This window comes from Xenopus laevis, chromosome 5L (assembly GCF_017654675.1).
Source record: "Xenopus laevis strain J_2021 chromosome 5L, Xenopus_laevis_v10.1, whole genome shotgun sequence".
Lineage (NCBI taxonomy): Eukaryota > Metazoa > Chordata > Amphibia > Anura > Pipidae > Xenopus > Xenopus laevis.
Genome location: NC_054379.1, coordinates 63,509,996 through 63,532,495, shown reverse-complemented (window position 1 = coordinate 63,532,495; position 22,500 = coordinate 63,509,996). Strand labels below are relative to the sequence as shown.

Genomic DNA, 22,500 nt, shown 5'->3' with positions numbered 1-22,500 from the left:
CAAGTTTGTCCCTCTTTGGTAACAAGTCATGGGTTTCTCAGGAATTATCCTATTTAAACTCTCATCAGCTTGGATTATACTCCAGTGATCCCTGATCACCTTTGTTACTATATTGGAGCTTGTTGAGAACTTAGTACTGTAAATGAAATTGGGGTGCTTCACCCCTTCTAACCGTGGGGCACTCGCCCGGCTCCTCCCCATGGCTAGTGCTTGCTGCAACACTAAATTAGGATACCTCGTTCTCTAAATCTGGCCCACATCTCCTTTAACTGTTGCTCTGCCAAATCAGGGTTTGAATTATTCTGTAAAACACGGCAGAATTGTGAAATTGGCAAAGATTTTTTCATCGGTCTAGGGTGACAACTGTTGTAATGAAGGAGAACATTTTTGTCAGTTTTTTTACGAAACAATGTATATTCAATATGATCATTCTTTCTCCATAATTCAACATCTAGAAAATGAATACGCTCCGGATGTAATTCATAGGTAAATTTTACTGGGCCACCCAAGCTATTTAACTCGCCAACCATCTCATGGAACTCTTCCTCCGTGCTACCCCACACGATGATATCATCGATATAGTGACGGAAGAAGAGTATGCTATTTCCGTACTTTGGCACAATGCAGTGTTGCTCAAACTGGTGCATAAACAGGTTGGCATATGAGGGTGCCATGGCCGCCCCCATTGCCATCCCGGCAACCTGTAAATAGAAATCTGACTGGAATCGGAAATAATTCATGGTAAGTGACAGTCTCAAAAGTTCCAAGATAAATGGTATTGGGGGTCCCCCATAGTGTTCAGACTCCTGAAGCGAACGTTGCACTGCCTCAATCCCAGCTTCATGGGGAATACAGGTATAGAGGCTGACCACATCCAAACTGGCTAGCCAACATCTTTGTCCCTTGGGGATCACAAGAGACTTCAAACATTCAAGCAGATATGGGGTGTCCCTTAGGTAATTGGGGGTATTTTGTACCACTGGCTGCAAAACAGTATCCAAATAGATGCATATAGGATGTAGTAAAGAACCCCTACTCGATACTATGGGGCGTCCTGGTGGTTTTAAAAGATTTTTGTGCACCTTGGGTAACGTGTAGAGTATTGGGCAAATAGGATGATCTTGTTTCAAATAATCTCTCAGAGTAGCGTCAATGATATGATCATCAAACGCTTTGTCAATTACCCTGTCCAACTGGGATTTAAATTGGACTATTGGATCTCTTGGCAGACATTTGTAGACCTCCTTGTCCAATAATTATTCCATAATCTCTTCTCTATAGTCAGAATAATTTAACAGTACGATGCCCCCTCCCTTATCGGCAGGCCGTATAACCAAATTGGTGTCATCTTGAAGTGATTTTATGGCAGCGCGTTCTTCCTTAGTTATATTATACTCCAATCGATCATTAATAACCCCCTTAGTTACATCACGCTCCACAGCCTGTTTGAAGAGTTTAATAGTTGGATGCAGAAGTGGAGGGGTAAACAGACTTTTAAGTCTCAAGTTGGGCGCTTCAGGTAGAGCATCCTGTGAATTTTTAAAATGATCCTTTAAATAGTGGCCCCTGCATAATTTGAAAAAGTCAACATCCCAGTCTATAGCGTTAAATTGACATGTAGGAACATACGATAAACCCTTACGTAGTAAGCTCACCTCTGCTGCAGAAAGCGTGTGATGGGACAGGTTGAAGATAGGCACATCTACATTCTGTAGCCTTTTGTTAGTTTGTATCTGAATTTTTAATGCTAATTTAAATAAAGTGGAATTTTTTTACTGAAAAAAGCCTTGGGACAGTTAGGATAAAGGAATTTTTTGCACACCGGGAACCTTTATAAAGATAAAAAATCTATATTTTATTTATTACATGTTTGTTCTAAATAAGTGCCGATTGCAAGACACTGAGTTCAAGCACCCCTAATTTTGAGATTTTTTGAGATTTTTTGGTTGATTTTTTCGGCTAAGCTTTTCCTACTAAGTAGTCCCAAGTTCCCAAAGCCCCACAATGGAAGACTACGTTGATCGAGCATTTCTATCCAATGACTATGCTGAAACCTGGCATATTACTAAAGCAGACGCAGATCGTGTTTTGTGGCATCAGACACACACTGAAATTCCTTGCAAATCAAGTGAGACAGAAATAGCGACTGAATGGGAGAGATTGAAAAGAAGGGAAATCGATCTGGACCTCCATGGCATGTTTTTGTCTGGTTATTACAGATTAAGAAGGATCCCACGAGGTTTTCGTATTCGCAACATACCTACTATAGGGAGATCTAACCCGGAGTTTTGTAAAAAATGGATTGGCGTATTGAATAAATGCTCCCTCGATCTAATGATCTTGGTGATCGAGGAGGTATCGATCGATATAATTAAGACCCGCAAGATCCTTGTGGCACACGAGACGGAACACAAAAGGCTGTTTAATAGGGAGACAGTTAATGCTGCACTCATGAAAGCATGCTCAGCAGTGGACACATACAAACAGAAGCTTCTAAGCTTTAGGAAAGAGAAGCTATGGCGTGTGAACGAAGATTATTCAAACTGCCGAGTATACAGATGGCTCAGTGGGGAGCGCGACCAGTTCCAAAGACAGGGCCGATACAAACGGTCCCCGAGGTATAAATTGCGCAAACCTTTGAACACTGTGGACAACAGCTCCGGTGACTCCGACGCAGATGAACTATCAATGGAAGCATCCGGGAATGTGGCTGGATCGATTGAGGCATCGCTGACACGAGAACAGATTCCGGCAGCCTCTCCACCCGCTGCTCTATCTACTTCTTTTTTAGATGAACGCCAGGCATCACATGACAAACCTCCGACAGGCCGCAGTCGTACAAGAAGTACCCAACGCGGAGGGGGCAGACGAGGAAAAGGCTACAGAATGTAGATGTGCCTATCTTCAACCTGTCCCATCACACGCTTTCTGCAGCAGAGGTGAGCTTACTATGTAAGGGTTTATCGTATGTTCCTACATGTCAATTTAATGCTATAGACTGGGATGTTGACTTTTTCAAATTATGCAGGGGCCTCTGTTTAAAGGATCATTTTAAAAATTTACAGGATGCTCTACCTGAAGCACCCAACTTGAGACTTAAAAATCTGTTTACCCCTCCACTTCTGCATCCAACTATTAAACTCTTCAAACAGGCTGTGGAGCGCGATGTAACTAAGGGGGTTATTAATGATCGATTGGAGTATAATATAACTAAGGAAGAACGCGCTGCCATAAAATCACTTCAAGATGACACCAATTTGGTTATATGGCCTGCCGATAAGGGCGGGCGCATCGTACTGTTAAATTATTCTGACTATAGAGAAGAGATTATGGGTCAATTGGACAATGAGGTCTAAAAATGTCTGCCAATAGATCCAATAGTCCAATTTGAATCCCAGTTGGACAGGGTAATTGACAAAGCGTTTGATGATCATATTATTGACGCTACTCTGAGAGATTATTTGAAACAAGATCATCCTATTTGCCCAATACTCTACACCAGGGATCCCCAACCTTTTGAACTTGTGAGCAACTATCAGAGGAAAAAGGAGTTGCGGAGCAACACTAGCATGAAAAATGTTATTGGGGTGCCAAACAAGTGCTGTGATTGGCCATTTGGTAGCCCCTATGTGGATTGTCAACCTACATTGAGTCTGTTTGGCAGTACATCTGGTTTTTATACAACCAAAAACTTGCCTCCAAGCCTGAATTCAAAAATAAGCTCCTGCTTTGAGGCCACTGGGAGCAACATCCAAGGGGTTGGAGAGCAACATGTTGCTCATGAGCTACTGGTTGGGGATCACTGCTCTACACGTTACCCAAGGTGCACAAAAGTCTTTTAAAACCACCAGGACGCCCCATAGGTTCGAGTAGGGGTTCTTTACTACATCCTATATGCATCTATTTGGATACTGTTTTGCAGCCAGTGGTACAAAATACCCCCAATTACCTGAGGGACACCCCACATCTGCTTGAATGTTTGAAGTCTCTTGTGATCCCCAAGGGACAGAGATGTTGGCTAGCCAGTTTGGATGTGGTCAGCCTCTATACCTGTATTCCCCATGAAGCTGGGATTGAGGCAGTGCAACGTTCGCTTCAGGAGTCTGAACACTATGGGGGACCCCCAATACCATTTATCTTGGAACTTTTGAGACTGTCACTTACCATGAATTATTTCCGATTCCAGTCAGATTTCTATTTACAGGTTGCCGGGATGGCAATGGGGGTGGCCATGGCACCCTCATATGCCAAACTGTTTATGCACCAGTTTGAGCAACACTGCATTGTGCCAAAGTACGGAAATAGCATACTCTTCTTCCGTCGCTATATCGATGATATCATCATCGTGTGGGGTAGCACGGAGGAAGAGTTACATGAGATGGTTGGTGAGTTAAATAGCTTGGGTGGCCCAGTAAAATTTACCTATGAATTACATCCGGAGCGTATTCATTTTCTAGATGTTGAATTATGGAGAAAGAATGATCATATTGAATATACATTGTTTCGTAAAAAAACTGACAAAAATTTTCTCCTTCATTACAACAGTTGTCTCCCTAGACCGATGAAAAAATCTTTGCCAATTTCACAATTCTGCCGTGTTTTACGGAATAATTCGAACCCTGATTTGGCAGAGCAACAGTTAAAGGATATGTGGGCCAGATTTAGAGAACGAGGGTATCCTAATTTAGTGTTGCAGCAAGCACTAGCCATGGCGAGGAGCCGGGCGAGTGCCCCACGGTTAGAAGGGGTGAAGCACCCCAATTTCATTTACAGTACTAAGTTCTCAACAAGCTCCAATATAGTAACAAAGGTGATCAGGGATCACTGGAGTATAATCCAAGCTGATGAGAGTTTAAATAGGATAATTCCTGAGAAACCCATGACTTGTTACCAAAGGGGGACAAACTTGAGGGATCTCTTAGTAAAGAGTGACCCGGTGAGGTGCTACCAGACGAGACAGGAATCTTGGTTACGGAATGATACACCAGGTTGTTTCAAATGCTCTAGCTGCACCTCTTGTAGATTTATGTCACCGGGAAACAGTTTTTTACACCCCCAGACTGGCAAATGGTTTCTAATAAGACACCACATTACATGTACAACTACCCATGTAGTATACATGATTACTTGCCCTTGTGGGCTATCGTATGTGGGTAAAACTGATCAAACACTACGTCTACGCATGGACGGACATCGGTCCGCAATTAGCACTGCATTCCGTGATGGGCATACCAACAAACCAGTAGCGAACCATTTTCTTGCAGTAGGCCATAGATTACCCACATTACGTTATATTGCCATTGATCACATACCACCACCGAGGAGGGGAGGTGATAGATCAAAAATGTTGCTTCAGCGCGAGGTGTTCTGGATAAAAAGATTGAACACCTTGGCCCGGCAGGGTTAAATGAGCATTGCTCTTTCCTCTGTTTTTTGAACCAAAGATAAAGGATACAAGTAACAACATTAGGAAGTGATTTGTTATCCTGCTAATCTTGAGACATATTGGTTACAGTTCTGCTACATTGATGTTATGTTGTGCTACATTGTATCTGTGGATAGTATTACAAATGAGATTAACCATGTTTTTTCCATTTCTTGATGTGGTTCAGGTGGTGTCTTGTTTAACCTCACTGAGGGGGTGAAACTTCTCATCACATGTCACACAGGGGGCACGGGATTGGGTGAGTGCAGTTGGTTTTATCTATTTATTTGCAAGATGTTTTAATGGGCACTATGGGTCTTGATAAAGGTTTTAGGAAAAGACCGAAACGTTGACCTGCTTTTAAACATGTAATAAATAAAATATAGATTTTTTATCTTTACAAAGGTTCCCGGCGTGCACCTCATTTTTTGGATATATATATATATATATATATATATATATATATAATATATATGTGTGTGTGTGTATCTATATATATGTGTGTGTATATATATATATATATATATATATATATATATATGTGTGTATATATATATATATATATATATATATATATATATATATGTGTGTGTGTATCTATATATGTGTATATATATATATATGTGTGTGTGTGTATCTATATATATGTGTATATATATATATGTGTGTATATATATGTGTATATATGTGTGTATATATGTGTGTATATATGTGTATATATGTGTATCTATATATGTGAATCTATATATGTGTATCTATATATGTGTATCTATGTGTATCTATGTGTGTATCTATATATGTGTATCTATATATGTGTATCTATGTGTGTATCTATATATGTATATATATGTGTGTATCTATGTATATATATATATATGTGTGTGTATCTATATATATATATATATATATATATATGTATATGTATATATATATGTATATGTATATATGTATTAACCCTCGATATTCGACTGCCGAATTATCGAAGTCGAAGGATTTAGCGCAATTCGTTTGATCGAACGGTCGAAGGAATAATCGTTCGATCGAACGATTCAAAGGATTTTAATCCATCGATCGAAGGTTTATCCTTGATCAGAAAATTGTTAGGAAGCCTATGGGGACCTTCCATAGGCTAACATTGGCCTCGGTAGGTTTTAGGTGGCGAACTAGGGGGTCAAAGTTTTTTTTAAAGAGACAGTACTTCTACTATCGAATGGTAGAATAGTCAAGCGATTTTTAGTTCGAATCGTTCGAGTCGAAGGTCGAAGTAGCCCATTCGATGGTCGAAGTAGCCAAAAAAAACATTCGAAACTCGAACTATTTTTCCTCTATTCCTTCACTCGAACTAAGTAAATGGGCCCCTAAGTATCAGGTGTTTCTTCTCTGAATGAGTTGTTCTTCTTCGGTCATGCAAAGAGCTTTTTGTTGTGACTAATAACTCAATTTTCATCTCATCAGTCCAAAGCACTTTGTTGTGGCTTGTCTAAATTAGCTTTTGCATACAGCAAGTGACTCTGTTTGTGGCAGAAAGAGGGCAGAAAGAGTGCAGAAAGAGCTTCTTTCTCATCACTCTGCCATACAGATGTTCTTTGTGCAAATTGCGCTGAAATGTAGAGATACACCATCTGCAGCAAGATGTTTTTGCAGGTATTTGGATGTGATCTTTGGGTTGTCTGTAACCATTCTCACAATCCTCCGCATATGCCGCTCCTGTATTTTTCTTGGCCTGCCAGACCTGGGTTTTACAGCAACTGTGCCTGTGGCCTTCCATTTCCTGATTATATTCCTTACAGTTGAAACTATCAGTTTAAACCTTTGAGATAGCCTTGTAGCCTTCCCCTAAATCATGATACTGAACAATCTTTGTTTTCAGTACTTTTGAGACTTGCTTTGAGGATCCCATGCTGTCACTCTTCAGATGAGCGTGGAAAGAAGTTCTTCAAGGTAGGAAGGGGTCATTCTTCCACTGTATAGAGCACTGGTAAGGCCTCATGTAGTATATGCCATACAGTTTTGGTCTCCAGAGCTCAAACATGACATTATTGAATAAGAGAGGGTCCAGAGAAGGGCAACTAAGCTGGTAAAAGCTATGGAAAATCTTAGCTATGAGAAAAGACTGGCCAAATTCGGAATGCTCACGCTGGAGAAGAGGCTCTTAAGGTGTGATATGATAACTATGTATAAGGAGATCATATTTCTCCAATACTTTACCTGTAGGTCATTCCAGTTGATGCAAGATCAGCCATTCAAATTAGAAGAAAGGAGGTTCTGATTAAATATTAGTAAGGGTTTTTTCTCGTACAGGCTGATACATTATATTTATAAAAAAGGGGTTGGATGGCTTTTTAGCAAGTGAGGGAAAACAGAATTATGGAAGATAGCTCATAGTACAAATTGATCCAAGGACTAGTCCGATTGCCATTTTGGAGAATTGCACTAACAGTAGGTTACCCTAGCAAACTACACATTTTGCAAAGAACAGATTCTAAAATTAATGTTTTTTTATAAAATTCTTCTGACATTTTTGAAAAATTACCTCCACAAAACCATATATTTTTGGAAAGCACACATTCTGACAACTCCAACAATGAAATAGATACCTTTCTATATCAAAGTACCAAACTGCAAAGTTATGCTAAATAACCGATAAGGAACAATAATGCAGGAATAACATTGCAGTAAAACCAAACAAATTGAGTAAATCAAAATGTAAATAGTACAAAAGTAAAAAAAAACATTTGTGAGTATTTGTGTATACGTGTGTGTACACTTCTAAAATGTGTTTGTGTGTGTGTATATGTATGTACATAAGTGTACAAACGGAAAAAAAAAGTGATTGTGTTTCACCTTCATTCAGTGCTTGCATGTGTATGTTACAAGCTACATTATAGCTGAGAAAAAAGTTTATAAAAAAAAAATTGCCTGATATCTGAATCAATGAAAGAAAGAAATTCTGAATGGCACATGCCTGTGCACAGAGGTCATGAAATGCATACGGCTTACATATGATAGTCTTAAAATGAATTTTTTATTAAAGGGGAACTATCGCAAAAACAAATTTAATATGAGATTCATCGTACTGAAATAAGAAACTTTCTAAATACAATCAATTAAAAATTCTATATTGTTTATGAAATAATCAAGTTTATGTTCACTATCCCACGCTCAGCATCTGTTTCTCTTCATTTTGTCTTCTTGCAGCAGTTGGGTGTCAGATAGTCATTGACAGTTGCAAAATATGTAATTGATTATATTTGGAAAGTTTCCTATTTCAGTATTATGAAGTTTATATTAACTTTTAATTTTCACGATAGTTCCCCTTTAATCTGTTTTGTGCCTTTCAACTATTTTCATGGAGTTTTGTGTCCTACTGATAATGGCCCAGGGATTAAGGTCTTAAGTCTCTGTGAACACAGTATTATGACAAACCTTACTACAAATTAAATTAACAATGCCTTTCATTAAAAGCCCAATTAGTCATTTACATTGACAAAAAATAGGTAAATGTGGATTTTTTTTAAAATGAAAAGAATTGGCAGAGTGTATTTATTGTGCTCTTTTTAGCAAAGGCAAGGTGATTTGCATGTGACTGCCTTTGCTGTCCTGCTGTGCTCTCTAGCACAAGCTATTTTGGCTGTGCGATGAATGAATAACCCTGTATTCCCTCCCTTGCTAAAAATCCATCCAATCCATCTTAAAGGGGAACTATTACAAAAATGAAAATTTCATATATGCTTCATCATACTGAAATAAGAAACTTTTTAAATACAATTTCTTTCCTACCAGATGGATTAGAGCTCACTCAAATAACTGATTCCAGTACAAACAAGATAACCACACAAATCCTGCATGTAAAGAGAAATGGTGATTTTAATAGTGAGCTCCAATACATCTTCTAGGCAAAAGGAGCCCCCCATTAAGATATATTGGATCTTAACAGTCAGATTCTGCATGAAGAGAGAATGAAGAGAAACAGATGCAAATCCTCCATTGAATTGGTATCTGGGATTGAGCTGCATCCTGGTTCGCTTCCTACCTTACTGACTGATCCTTCTCTGTTACTGTTGCTAACAAATCTTCTCCGCCATTCATCTTAGTTTGGGGGTGCCTCATGGTGCTGTTCTCCTAGTACACTCTCTTCATTAGACCTTACTGTACGTATATCTTCATTTGGCCCTTCTTCACTAACCTCTGACATTCAGAACCAGATTGCAAACTGCCTACTAGCTGTCTCCTCCTGGATGAACCAATTTCACCTCAAGCTCCGCTTAGCCGAAACTGAGCCCATGGTCTTCCTACCGAAACCTAGACCATCTCTTTCTTTCACCATTACTATTGATGGCATGACCATTACCCCTGTTAATTCAGCACGCTGCTTGGGGGGGGGGGGGTCTTCTTTGACCAGTCTCTCTCCTTCTCTAATCATATTACAAAACCTCCCATGTCTTCCTTCGCAATATAGCCAAGATACGTCCCTTTTTTCACAAACAGCCAAGACACTAATCGATGCCCTAACCCTATCCAGTTTAGACTATTGCAATCTCCTACTAACTGGTCTTTATGACTCTCACCTCGCTCCCCTACATTCAGTCTTAAACTCTGCTAACACGATCCTCCTTCTCTCTTCCAAAAGGGGATCTGTTCAACACTAACTAAAATCCTTAGCATATAACAGCATGCAAAATGTTTCTGCTATCATTCAAAGTCCTTCACTCCTCTGCTCCTCACGTTTCTTCACTTGTCTTACTGTACGTTCCTGGTCATCTTCTCCACTCCTCTCATTGCTACCTTCTTTTCTCACCATCCACATCCACTGCCATCTCTCGTCTCAAACCATTCTATCTTGCTGCTTCTTACCTCTGAAATTCCACCCTTGAATTCCTCCGTAAGGAGTGCTCTCTCAATCTCTTCAAGAAAAAACTAAAAGTCTCCCTTTTGGAGTACTAGAACATTATTTTAGTCCTGGTACCTATTGAACAATACCTTTACCTTGTTCACGTGTTAGCCTCCAATTTTTGCCTGTATGTTAGCCACCCACCCTCTTAGACTGTAAGTTCTACAGGGCAGGGTCCTTCCTACTGTGGCTCTAACAATATAGCACTTAAGCTCAATGTCCTTATATAAGCTTTGTCCTAAAGAAGGATATTAATAAGCTGGAGTGAGTGTAGAGACGGGTTAATGGTATGGAAGATTTAAATTATGAAGATAGATTGTCACGGTTGGGGAGAGTACATGATCCCTCTTTATAAGTACATTATAGACCGATAGTGGGACGTCTTTTTTTCTTTTTTTTTTTTTTCCATAAAAAGGGATCACTGCACCAGAGGCCACCCCTTTAGATCAGAGGATAAGAACTTTGATTTAAAACAATGTAGGTGGTTCTTCACATTGAGGATAGTGAGGTTGCGGAATGCCCTGCCGGATGAAGTTGTGATGGCTGATTCTGTTAATGTCTTTAAGAAGGGCTTGGATGATTAATTTAACAAGTATAGTATCCAAGGCTATAGTAATACTAAAATATATATATATCTATATATCTATCTATATATATATATATATATATATATATATATATATATATATATATATATATATATATATATATATATATATATTGTCAATAGTAAGCAGCTGCACTCTAAACCATATGGTGCAGGGTCTAACGTGTTGCACACAAATTTGTTGAAAAGACCCGCACTCCAGTTAGTGATAAATCTAAATGCTTTTATTACGTACATATATCCACCGTTTCGGTCCACATTAGGGCCTTTTTCAAAGATAACCTGTGTAGTTACATAGTTACATAGTTCCATAGTTAAATTGGGTTGAAAAAAGACAAAGTCCATCAAGTTCAACCCCTCCAAATGAAAACCCAGCATCCATACACACACCCATCCCTACTTTTAATTAAATTCTATATACCCATACCTATACTAACTATAGAGCTTAGTATCAGAATAGCCTTTGATATTATGTCTGTCCAAAAAATCATCCAAGCCATTCTTAAAGGCATTAACTGAATCAGCCATCACAACATCACCCGGCAGTGCATTCCACAGCCTCACTGTCCTGACTGTGAAGAACCCCCTACGTTGCTTCAAATGAAAGTTCTTTTCTTCTAGTCTAAAGGGGTGGCCCCTGGTACGGTGATCCACTTTATGGGTAAATAGGTCCCCTGCTATTTGTCTATAATGTCCTCTAATGTACTTGTAAAGTGTAATCATGTCCCCTCGCAAGCGCCTTTTTTCCAGAGAAAACAACCCCAACCTTGACAGTCTACCCTCATAATTTAAGTCTTCCGTCCCTCTAACCAATTTAGTTGCACGTCTCTGCACTCTCTCCAGCTCATTTATATTCCTCTTAAGGACTGGAGTCCAAAACTGAACTGCATACTCCAGATGAGGCCTTACCAGGGACCTATAAAGAGGCATAATTATGTTTTCATCCCTTGAGTTAATGCCCTTTTTTATGCAAGACAGAACTTTATTTGCTTTAGTAGCCACAGAATGACACTGCCCAGAATTAGACAACGTGTTATCTACAAAGACCCCTAGATCCTTCTCATTTAAGGAAACTCCCAACACACTGCCATTTAGTGTATAACTTGCATTTATATTATTTTTGCCAAAGTGCATAACCTTGCATTTATCAACATTGAACCTCATTTTCCAGTTTGCTGCTCAATTTTCCAGTTTAGACAAATCACTCTGCAAAGTGGCAGCATCCTGCATGGAACCTATAGTTCTGCACAATTTAGTATCATCTGCAAAAATAGAAACCGTACTTTCAATGCCCACCTCCAGGTCATTAATAAACAAGTTAAAAAGCAAGGGACCTAGTACAGAGCCCTGCGGTACTCCACTAACAACACTGGTCCAATTAGAAAATGTTCCATTTACCACCACTCTTTGTAGTCTATCTTTTAGCCAGTTCTCTATCCAGGTACAAATACTATGTTCCAGGCCAACATTCCTTAATTTAACCATGATTAAACAATGATTCTGTGCATTTATACCCACACACCCCATTTAAATTTGGTGCCAAGGATGACGTCCTATACACTGAGAATTTCCATCACCCACAGTCCTATATTTTCACATAAAAATATATCATTTCTCACCACACGGTGTCGCCGCTGCACTGTGCAAATAGTCCATTGTAACATCAACACAGTCCTATACTTTTCACATAAAAATATATCATTTCTCACCACACGGTGTCGCCGCTGCACTGTGCAAATAGTCCATTGTAACATCAAATCCGTAAAAAGTATCTGTGGAGTGTATATAAATGTATGTATTGTGACATGAAAGCAATACTCTACAGAAAGCAGCTTAGTACTAGTTGGGCTTGGGCTTGCATCTAAAAGATTCTGGACTATGTTTCGCTTCCGCCCATTGTTTTGCCACCAGCTGTTGGGATATAACCTGTTTTTTCTCCTTTTCTTTTTCACTTCTATTTGGGTTTAGCGCTGCTCTGATGCTTGCTCTGTGCATTCCCGCAGTATATTAGGCCGCACAGGCATTTTATGATGTATACCACCATGGTTGTGTTGCAAGTCATCCTATGCTTGATTGTGTATTTCTTCCCTGTTTGTGGATGATTGAAACTATCTCCTACAATCAGACTGCTACACATTACACATCTACTGTGTTGCTGGGTGAGAAAATGTTGAAATGTTGCCTATGTTGTTTTATGTATTTTTCTACTGGATCAGAGGGGCTAATGCAAAACCTGCCCACACATCCTGACTTCAGACAAAATACCAATTCCAGACACATAAGAGGAATACAGCATCTATGGTCACTATAACTGTTCTTCTTCCAATGCGGTGTACTTAATACAGTGCACTAAATGCATAACAGGGGGACTGTATATAGGAGAGACTGGAAAAAATCTGAGAGAGAAATACACACCACTGATTCACTATATCCAGTTAAAAAAACGGGACACACCAATAGGAAATCATTTCAATGGCCCTCACTCCATAAAGGAATTAAGAATTTTGGTTCTGAAAGGCAATTTTAAAACAGATAATGAAAGAAAAGTGTGTGAATATAAATTAATGGAAACATTCAATTCTCTGAAGAAGGGACTAAACCTGGGCCTTGGCTAATAATGTGGACTAACATGTCTGGATATGGACTAAGAAATCATATGGAATTCCTTTGATTCTACACTCCAATAATTCAGCCCTAATTTATACTCCGCTTCTTTGGCCCACATTATCTTGTACCTTATCTGCTTGTATCTAATCGTATATCAATGGTAGCAGATTGCTTAGAATTTTGTCATTAACCAAGGAGTGGAAAGGTGCAGTAGTACACAAAGACACAAAACGTGTGCTTTGTTGTTGCAGCTTATATGTTGTGTATTTGGGTAAGTTTTGTTCCCAGGCCGTGCAAGCTGCAGGCATCTTGTGCATGAGTGTGTGTGTGTCTGCCCAGATGACTGCATAGAGCAGGTCAACTGGAATGTGATTGTTGGAAGGGGTGATGGGTGAGAGTGTTGCTATGCCTTTCAAAGACTTACATCTCGCCCTTTCTTTCACATTATTCATTTATTTATTTCTGTTGCCTTTTATGTTCACAAGTTGTGGCATTGGTTTTTTTCGGGGGTTTTTTTTCAAACTTTATGAAAAAAACTCAAAAACTAAGAACTTCTAATTTAAAAAAGTGCTAAAGCTAACACACACATTTTAACCCTTTAAGTGCCAGCAGAATTTCACATTTTGGTTACGCGAAATGCCAGCCGTTTTTTAAACATTTTGTGCTCTCTCACTCTCTGAGGGCAAACCTATAGTTTATCTAGGAAAACTACACTTTTTTTTTTTTTTCGGAAGAAACTGAGCTTTCTAAATCTGCCTCAGTTTTCATGTATTTCCACCTCTACAAAAAGATTTATAGCGCTAAATACAAAAATGAAAAAAATCCTATTTTTCACAATACAGTATATGAATTTATACCAGAAAAATATTTCATTTTAAGCATGAAAATCCAACTGATTTGGAAAGCCTTGTGTCTCTCAAATGTGCCAATACCAGATATGTATAGTTTTAGGGATATTTAGGACTTCTGTACAGGAAAAACTCCTGGCAGTATATTATGGAATTTTGGAAGCACTAAGGCAGAAAATGCCAAACTTTAGATTCCAAGGCCAAAAATCCTGAAACAATAGGTTTACCCCAGAAAACCATATATTTTTGAAAGTACACATTCTGCTGATTCTCCAAAATAGGTACTTATGTCTCTCTACTCCTAACTACCAAACATCAAACCTTATCTGAACGTAGCAGTTTTTATAAAAATGTATTAAAATTCTGAAAAATCACTTCAGTGGTTTTATTTTTCTGCTCTGCATATCCTACACTGTATAAGGTACCAAGAAAAAGCACCTGAATATAAAGCCATATATTTTTGTAAAGTACACATTCTACAGAATCTAAAATGGGTACCAATGCCTTTCTGCTCCAAACTACTGAGTCGCAAAGGCTTTTCCAAAATTGGTTTTGGTAAAATATCTGAAAATATCAGAAAATTGCCTTAAATCTTCAACTTTCCAGCATCATATTGCCCATGTATCATTACTTACCAAGAAAAAGCACCCTAAATATGATTGCCAGGGGTCCTCCAAATAGTTTGATACCCATTGTGCATAGGTTTACCAAGTATCTGGCCCAAAATGAAGTTAGCGCATGCAAATAGTCCTGTGGGTAACTTCAGCTAATGAAAAATCAACACATTGACTGCATTTTTTGTGGGGTAAAAAACACAAATATTTGTTTACCCCCCCCAAAACCATATATTTTTGTTAAGAATACATTTTACCGAATCTAAAATGGGTACCCATTAGTGATGGGTGAAATTTTCCCGTTTCGACATTAAATTTGCGAATTTCCTGCGAATTTTGTGACGAAGCGGGAAAAGTTCGAGAGACACGGATTTTGACGCCAACGACAATTCGGCATCAAAATTTGCCGTTAATGGGTGTCCGTTAATTGTCACCGGTGTCGAAAAAGGCTTTCCCAAAATTGGCGGTTTTGGTGAAATATCTGAAAATTGCCTCAAAGCTTTCCAGCATCATATCTCTTTAATGCTGCATTTCAAGGGACTTTTCCGCAGAATGTAGATTCTACGTTTTGTGGCACTTAAAGGGTTAAAATAATACAATTTATTGATGTTTCTTTAACTGTCGGACAAAGAAAAAACATGTTATCAATCAGCATGCAGCAGTTCAGTTACTTTGTTCTCTTTAAACGTATTAACAGTAAAATATTGTTTTGCATTTTATGGCAAATTAGAGCCTTATGTGTCACAAACTTTGTAAATCTAAGTCCCTTTTGAACTATTTTTCCATTTACATTATTTTTAATTGTTTCTTTACAAAGTGATGACCTAAAAAAGAAAATCAATTACCGTATATACTCGAGTATAAGCCGAGTTTTTCAGCCCCCAAAATATGCTGAAAAACTCTACCTCGGCTTATACTCGGGTCAAGCGCAAAAACGGTTGCCGGCGTCTAAGAATAGTCGCAGGCGCCTAAGAATAGTCGCCGGCGTCCAAGAATAGTCTCCAAGAATATTCGCCTGCTTCCAAGAATGGTCGCCGGCATCCAAAAACGAGACGCCGGCACCTCCAATGGGAGCAGAAACCCTCAATTTTTTTATTGAAACTTACCAGAAGCTGCTGCATTTCTCACCCTCTGCTTATACTCGAGTCAATAAGCTTTCCCAGTTTTTGGAGGTAAAATTAGGTACCTCGGCTTATACTCGGGACGGCTTATACACGAGTATATACGGTATCATGTATTAAAAGGGGTTGGTTTGTATTTAATAAGGGATTAAAATATGCACCTACCCAATCCTCCTGTTTCAGTAAGCTCCTGATGGAGGGGGTTGATGATCCGCCTCTCTACTATGCACATGCAGAGATTTACATTTACAGTGGGAAAAAAAGTTAACGTTTTGTCACCCACTGTATCACAGTTTTATCGTGAGTGACAAAACTTCCAGTGTGCTTGGTGTCAGGGTTATTCAAGAACAAATGTGGATCAGTCTATCTCTCCCTCCTCCCAATCATCATCCTCCAGCTCTGGGATGTCCCTGCTCCAGGCTATGCCCGCTGCATTGAATTGAGTTTTAATAGTAGCTAAAAGAAGCTAACACAGTGTGGTGACAAGTTTCTTGGAGGAGGTAACTCTAAGGGCTGATTCTCTCTTAGTAGTGAAACTGGGTGTTGGTACATACCTCCCAAATTTGAAAGTAAAAAGAGGGACAAAAAAAATTTTTCCGCACGTAGCGCAGCAATTTTTTGACCACACCCCTTTCTGTGGCCACCCCCCCTAATTACCATGTTTGTTTTACAAACTTTGGCAGGTTATGAAAGTTTGAAAATTTTCTCCTTATCTAAACTGTGTTTTTGTGTCTCAAAATTGTTACAAAGTATCTTATTTGCACCTGTTAGTTGTTATGGGCTCTCTGCTAAAGGCCAATTAAGTGAGAAACTTTGTTTCTTTTTCTGGCTGTTCAGTGCAGAGAAAAGAGGGACTTTCCAGTACAAATGAGGGAATGCGGGTTGAGCTGTCAAAAGAGGGACTGTCCCTCCGAAAAAGGGACAGTTGGGAGGTATGTTGGTAGCCTGTCTCAAATTGAAATATGAGAACCAGGGGAGATCCTTGTGGGTTTGAACATGTTTTATTTTGTTCCTCAGGCGTATCATTCTGTCCTTGAGCAGGTCTCTAATGTGCGTAGGCTCATTGTGGCCAGATCTTGTAGGCTGCTAATAGATTTTATTTTAATCAAATAATTCAAACATTTTAAAATGATTTCCTTTTTCTCTTTTGTAATAAAACAGTATCTTGTATTTGATCCAAATTAAGATATAATTAATCCTTATTGGAGGCAGAACAGTGCATAAAAATTAATAAATCTTATTAAATTTTGGCAGTATCATAATTTCTGGAGTATTTAGAGCCATGCTTGCCAAATTATCCTTATAGACTTATAGAATAGTTTTAATAATGCACCTCTAATAAAACTTAAATGACCTAGTTTAATGGCAACACTGTTGGCCTATACGTACTTAAATTACTTATAGGTGATTTTAGACCCCCCCCCCATCCCTTTTAAGCAAAAGTAACATAACATAAGTCATAAGTGGAGGGACACAGAGGGTTAAATCTCCTACTGGTTTGGTTATGCCCCTGTTAGGTAAGGAAGTCCTGGGCCAAGTAACCGCAAAACCGTAAAGTTGAACTTAAGCGCAGGGCAGCCATCAGGGGGAAGAGTTGTAGGGGGCCCGAGGGTAAGGGGGGCCCTGCCACGCCACACTTACTTGATTATCCGGGCCCCCCATCTTTCTGAGAGCTGCTGACTTCGGGAAGGCTTGGACATTTAAGGGGCCCTGTCCACCAATTTTCTCATAATGTGGGGGGGGCCTTGGTCACCAATTTTTCTTTTCTCATGTGGATTCCTAGCCACCAATATTTTTTAATGGGGGGCCCTGGCCACAAATGTTTTTTTAGGGCGGACCTGTAGGTGGGGCTTGCGGTGGGTGCAGCCCAGGGGGCGCAGGAAATTTTGTCGTATGGGGCCCTGCGATTTCTGTGCCAGTGTTCATATGCTTTGGTACTATTTGACACCCTCACTGACATTGCATTCAGTACCTTTGTATTAAGTCACTACTTTATACACCTCATCTGATACATTATACTACATACTATTTAATAGACCTGTTTCTTGTTGTTCCTGATTGATTGCAGTGTGAGAAGTGTAGCCCCACAACACAATTCCCTCCTCCACACATCTCAAAGCCCCAGTTTAGAGAGAGGGTCACAGCGTAATTCTCTTCTAGTTTAGGAGTAGTCAAAGCATCAGAGCCAATATAGGGTCACAATAATCCTTCTACATACTTGTCTATTGATATTACTACAATGCAGGCATTTATTTTTTTAATGTGTGTATTAACCTAAAAACCCTTGCATAACCAGAACCGAAATCTCTGTGCACAGAGATGTCCACTTGTTTCACTGTTTGACACTGTACCCTTCTCTCTTGCTTGTCTGGAAACCTATTCCATAAAAACTGCATGCCCCATTCATTGCCACTTGACAAACATCACAGTTACTTTTGCAACAAGAAATCTTTACCTATCCTCTCTTTCAGTTGGGCTTATGTGAAAGAGGTGCATAAACTGAACTTCTAGAAATGGGGGAAAAAAAAAAAAAAAAAATATATATATATATATATATATATATATATATATATATATATATATATATATATATATATATATATATATATATAATGTATGTATGTTTTTGTGATATATTGTTGAGATTGATATAAATGTTTTTCGTATATTTGTTGTAAACACACTTGAAAAGCTTAGAAAAGCATAAGGGTTTTAGTGAAAAGTTTATTTAATGTGGAGGCATGTTTGAATAACAATAGCTGTAAGACGCTACTCTATTCAGAATGCAGAGTGATTTGCAGTAGCCAAGCGTTTGAAAGGACATATTACACCATATAACACCATCACCATAACAATTTAGACTGGGATTAGACCAAAGAGACGAGCTCTTAGAAAGTGTACGGAAGGCTTCCGAGAGATGACTACTGCATACAAGTGGAAAAGTTATCAAGGAATATGCATGCAGGCGGGAACTGTGCTGCTTGCTTAAAGCAGATGATATACTGATTGGGTCTGTTTTCACAATTGGAGATTTTAACCCTAACATCTGCTGCATTGGCTTAGGGATTACATCGTGGGAAAAAGATTTTCAGGGTCAGTGCTTGTCAAAGACTACTCATCTCCGTTTCTGCAAGAGAAACAAAGGAGCTGTCTCATTTTGGATTAAAAAGGACGGCACATCAAATTGTGGAACCTATAAGTTTTCCATGGATTTTTAACTTTAAGCGGTAGACAGTTTGGAAATGGTCATGTTCATTAATGCAAAGATGAAATCATTGATTAGTCTGTTCAAGAGGAAAAGTAAGTACATTAAAGCTAGCTCCCTTATGCAATGATGTTCAGCCTGTGGCACACCAAGCTTGTGAAGTTTGTTGAAAATTTAGTTTGACAGGCTAAGGGCCAGAAGATGGACCTCATTTATGTAGGAATTGCGTTATTTAAATAGCAGTCAAATCTCTTCTGTAGCATCCTCTGCTTGCTTCATTGTGTTCGTAAATGACAGAGTTTAAATGTTCTGTTACTTATTTCATACATCACTTTGCCATGACAATCTAGCACATTTGGGCATTATCCCAAAGAAACCTGTTAATTACTGCCTACTACTATTGGTGGTGTTACTTTTTATAATCTTTATCATTCAGGAAGCCACATTTTATTGCACATTTATAATTCTCCTCTATTTAAATCTTTTAGGCAATTTGGGTCTCTTAAAAAGCAATGTGCATTTGTATGTTATTAATGGTTAATGGGCATGCTAATGAAAAGCACTCATATGTTTTTCAATAATTTAAACCATTAACTCATTAAATTTCAGAGAGGTATGATGATGCCTTTGATAGATATGAATGACTAAATAATGTACCCTTAGAAAGTAAAAAAATAAAAATAAATAAGAAATATTGTATCTTTGTTAAGAAGTGTTGTAAAGCAATCGTTTTGCCTCTGGTGCATGAGACTGCCCTGTCTCTTGGGTTTGGATTATACTGACACAAAAATGTGCGTTAATTATGTGCAGGGTCTTAACAGATCACAGGCAGCTAAACTGCAGGCTGTACCCCTTCTTTTGACACACAGATATATTGTTTATTGTACTTGAATAGCTGCTTGCACAAGATCTCAGCCTGAGAAAAGATCCTATGTACAAGATATCAAACAAAAGAATCCAACCATAGGAGCGGGTGATTAAAAGGTCTAGGGAGACCAGCTTAATTTTCATTCTTTGAATGTATGCATTAATAAATATAGTAGGGATGCACCGAATCCAGGATTTGGTTCGGGATTCGGCCTTTTTCAGCAGGATTCGGATTCGGCTGAATCCTTCTGTCCGGCCGAACCGAATCCGAATCCTAATTTGCATATGCAAATTAGGGGTGGGGAAGGAAATTGCGTGACTTTTTGTCAGAAAACAAGGAAGTAAAAAATGTTTTCCCCTTCCCACCCCTAATTTGCATATGCAAATTAGGGTTCGGATGCGGTTTGGTATTCGGCCGAATCCTTCGTGAAGGATTCGGGGGTTCGGCCGAATCCATAAAAGGATTCGGTGCATCCCTAAAATATAGCCTTGAAAGTGCAAATGCATTTTTATGCATTTGTATGAATAGTTCTCCTTGAATATCATGGGCATTAAGTTAATTTTTTGTAAAATGATGAAATGCTCCTTTTACAATTTTTTTAAAAACACATCAGCCCAACCCCTGCAGATGCGTAGATAAGCTAATTATATACTAGCTAATTCATGGGCATGTCTCTCTTGGGTATTTCCTGCAATATTTTTCCTCTCAATTGTTAATTATTGTTTACTGTTTTCATGGCAACCTTAGATTGTGTCAGGATTATTTCAGTCTCCACATGCATGCAATTAATAATGTAAAAAGATACACTTATTTAAACAGTTAAACTTCATAATTATCATGTTCTTTTATGCAAACTTATATTGTTTATTGATGTATTTAGTGTTAATGCCTTTAAAGTGTGGCTTTGATGTTTTTACAATTAGTTTGAATTTAATTATTTTATTGGATCAGCATCCATTCTCAGACACTTAAATTAAGGAACCTGTACAAAATAATAAAATAAATGAATCTATGCATGTAATGAAACTGCAGTTATACATATGTGAGAATTTCAAGGCTAAATTTATCTTTAAAATAAGTGAATGTAAAATTGATGAAACTACTGTTCTACTAAGCACTTTTACAGGTTACGTTCATTATTATTATTATTCCAAGATATTAAGGGATACATGTACAGTTTATATGAATTCATTTTTTATATAACAGCACCACCTGACCATTCTGACTTTCAGATCTCAGAATGGTCAAAAACTGACCAGTAGGTGGCGCTGTTGTAGCAAAATTAATTTGTAGAAACAGTGCATGGTATTCCTTAATATCTTGGAATTAAAAAAAAAAAATAATGAAGGCAAATTGAAAATTATATTCACTTATTTTAAAAGTTTATCCTTGAAGTGAAAAAGTAAAGTATGCCAGTACAACTTTGTTCACACATGAATATATGTGATTATATAGTGAATAAAGTACCCCCAGTTGTAAAATATAAGGATATTATAAGTTACCGAGGAGTTTCATGACCATATAAAAACACGAGGCCGAAGGTCATGGAACTCCGAGGTAACTTCTAATATCCTCATATTTTGCAATTGGGGGTACTTTATTTATTATAATACACAAATTTCAGTGAGTCATGTGACAGAAATGACATCAGAACTCACCGTTTATAACTGGTGACAGTTTAATTGCATCTTTGACGTTTATACTGAGATAGACTGCTGTGCCTAACTGAAATATTTATGTATTTTTTGTTCTTCTAGCGATTTCCAGTCTCGATGAAGAAAGTAAGTGGACAGTCCATTACACAGCCTCTTGGCATCAACAGGAGAATGTGTTCCTCCCATCATCTAGACCTTTATGTGTGGATGACCTTCACAGGCAAGCCAAAGTGAACCTCAAAACTGTGCTTAGAGGTAAGCAAACAGCTACATCTTAATAAGAGTAGCCATGATTAAGAATTCTATCCCAGGTGCATTTGTCATCTTAATGGATTTTACTGTAGTCTAGTACTTGAGAATGGTTTGAGGATTCCTAGACCTTATTGAAATATGTCTTCTCAGTGGCAATGTAATGGTCTGAAACTTGGCACATGACTAAATCCCTCCTAGACTATGAGATGGCAAATCAAATGGTGCAAGACTCTAACCCCGATTAACAAAAGATGTTAATAGGACTGTATACCCTTTGACAATGCTTTTTATAGCATTGTAAATTCCAAACCTGCTTAAAGGATTATGCAGTATAACTAGTAATCCTATTTTCTGCTGTGATCCATGGGGTTGAGTCTTGCCACAGGGAGGTCAAAATCAGGACTGCA

At 38.4% G+C, this 22,500-nt stretch overlaps 1 protein-coding gene across 4 annotated transcripts in view; it reads left to right on the top strand.

Annotated features, from left to right (window-relative positions):
- Window positions 1-22,500, top strand: part of LOC108716149 (NHS-like protein 1) — a 138,852-nt gene that overhangs the window by 34,700 nt on the left and 81,652 nt on the right. For all 4 annotated transcript variants that reach the window (XM_041562834.1, XM_041562833.1, XM_041562835.1 and 1 more), the window contains one exon: window positions 21,944-22,096. In XM_041562834.1, coding sequence (XP_041418768.1) covers window positions 21,944-22,096 — 153 coding nt within the window. The remainder of the gene's footprint in view (window positions 1-21,943; window positions 22,097-22,500) is intronic.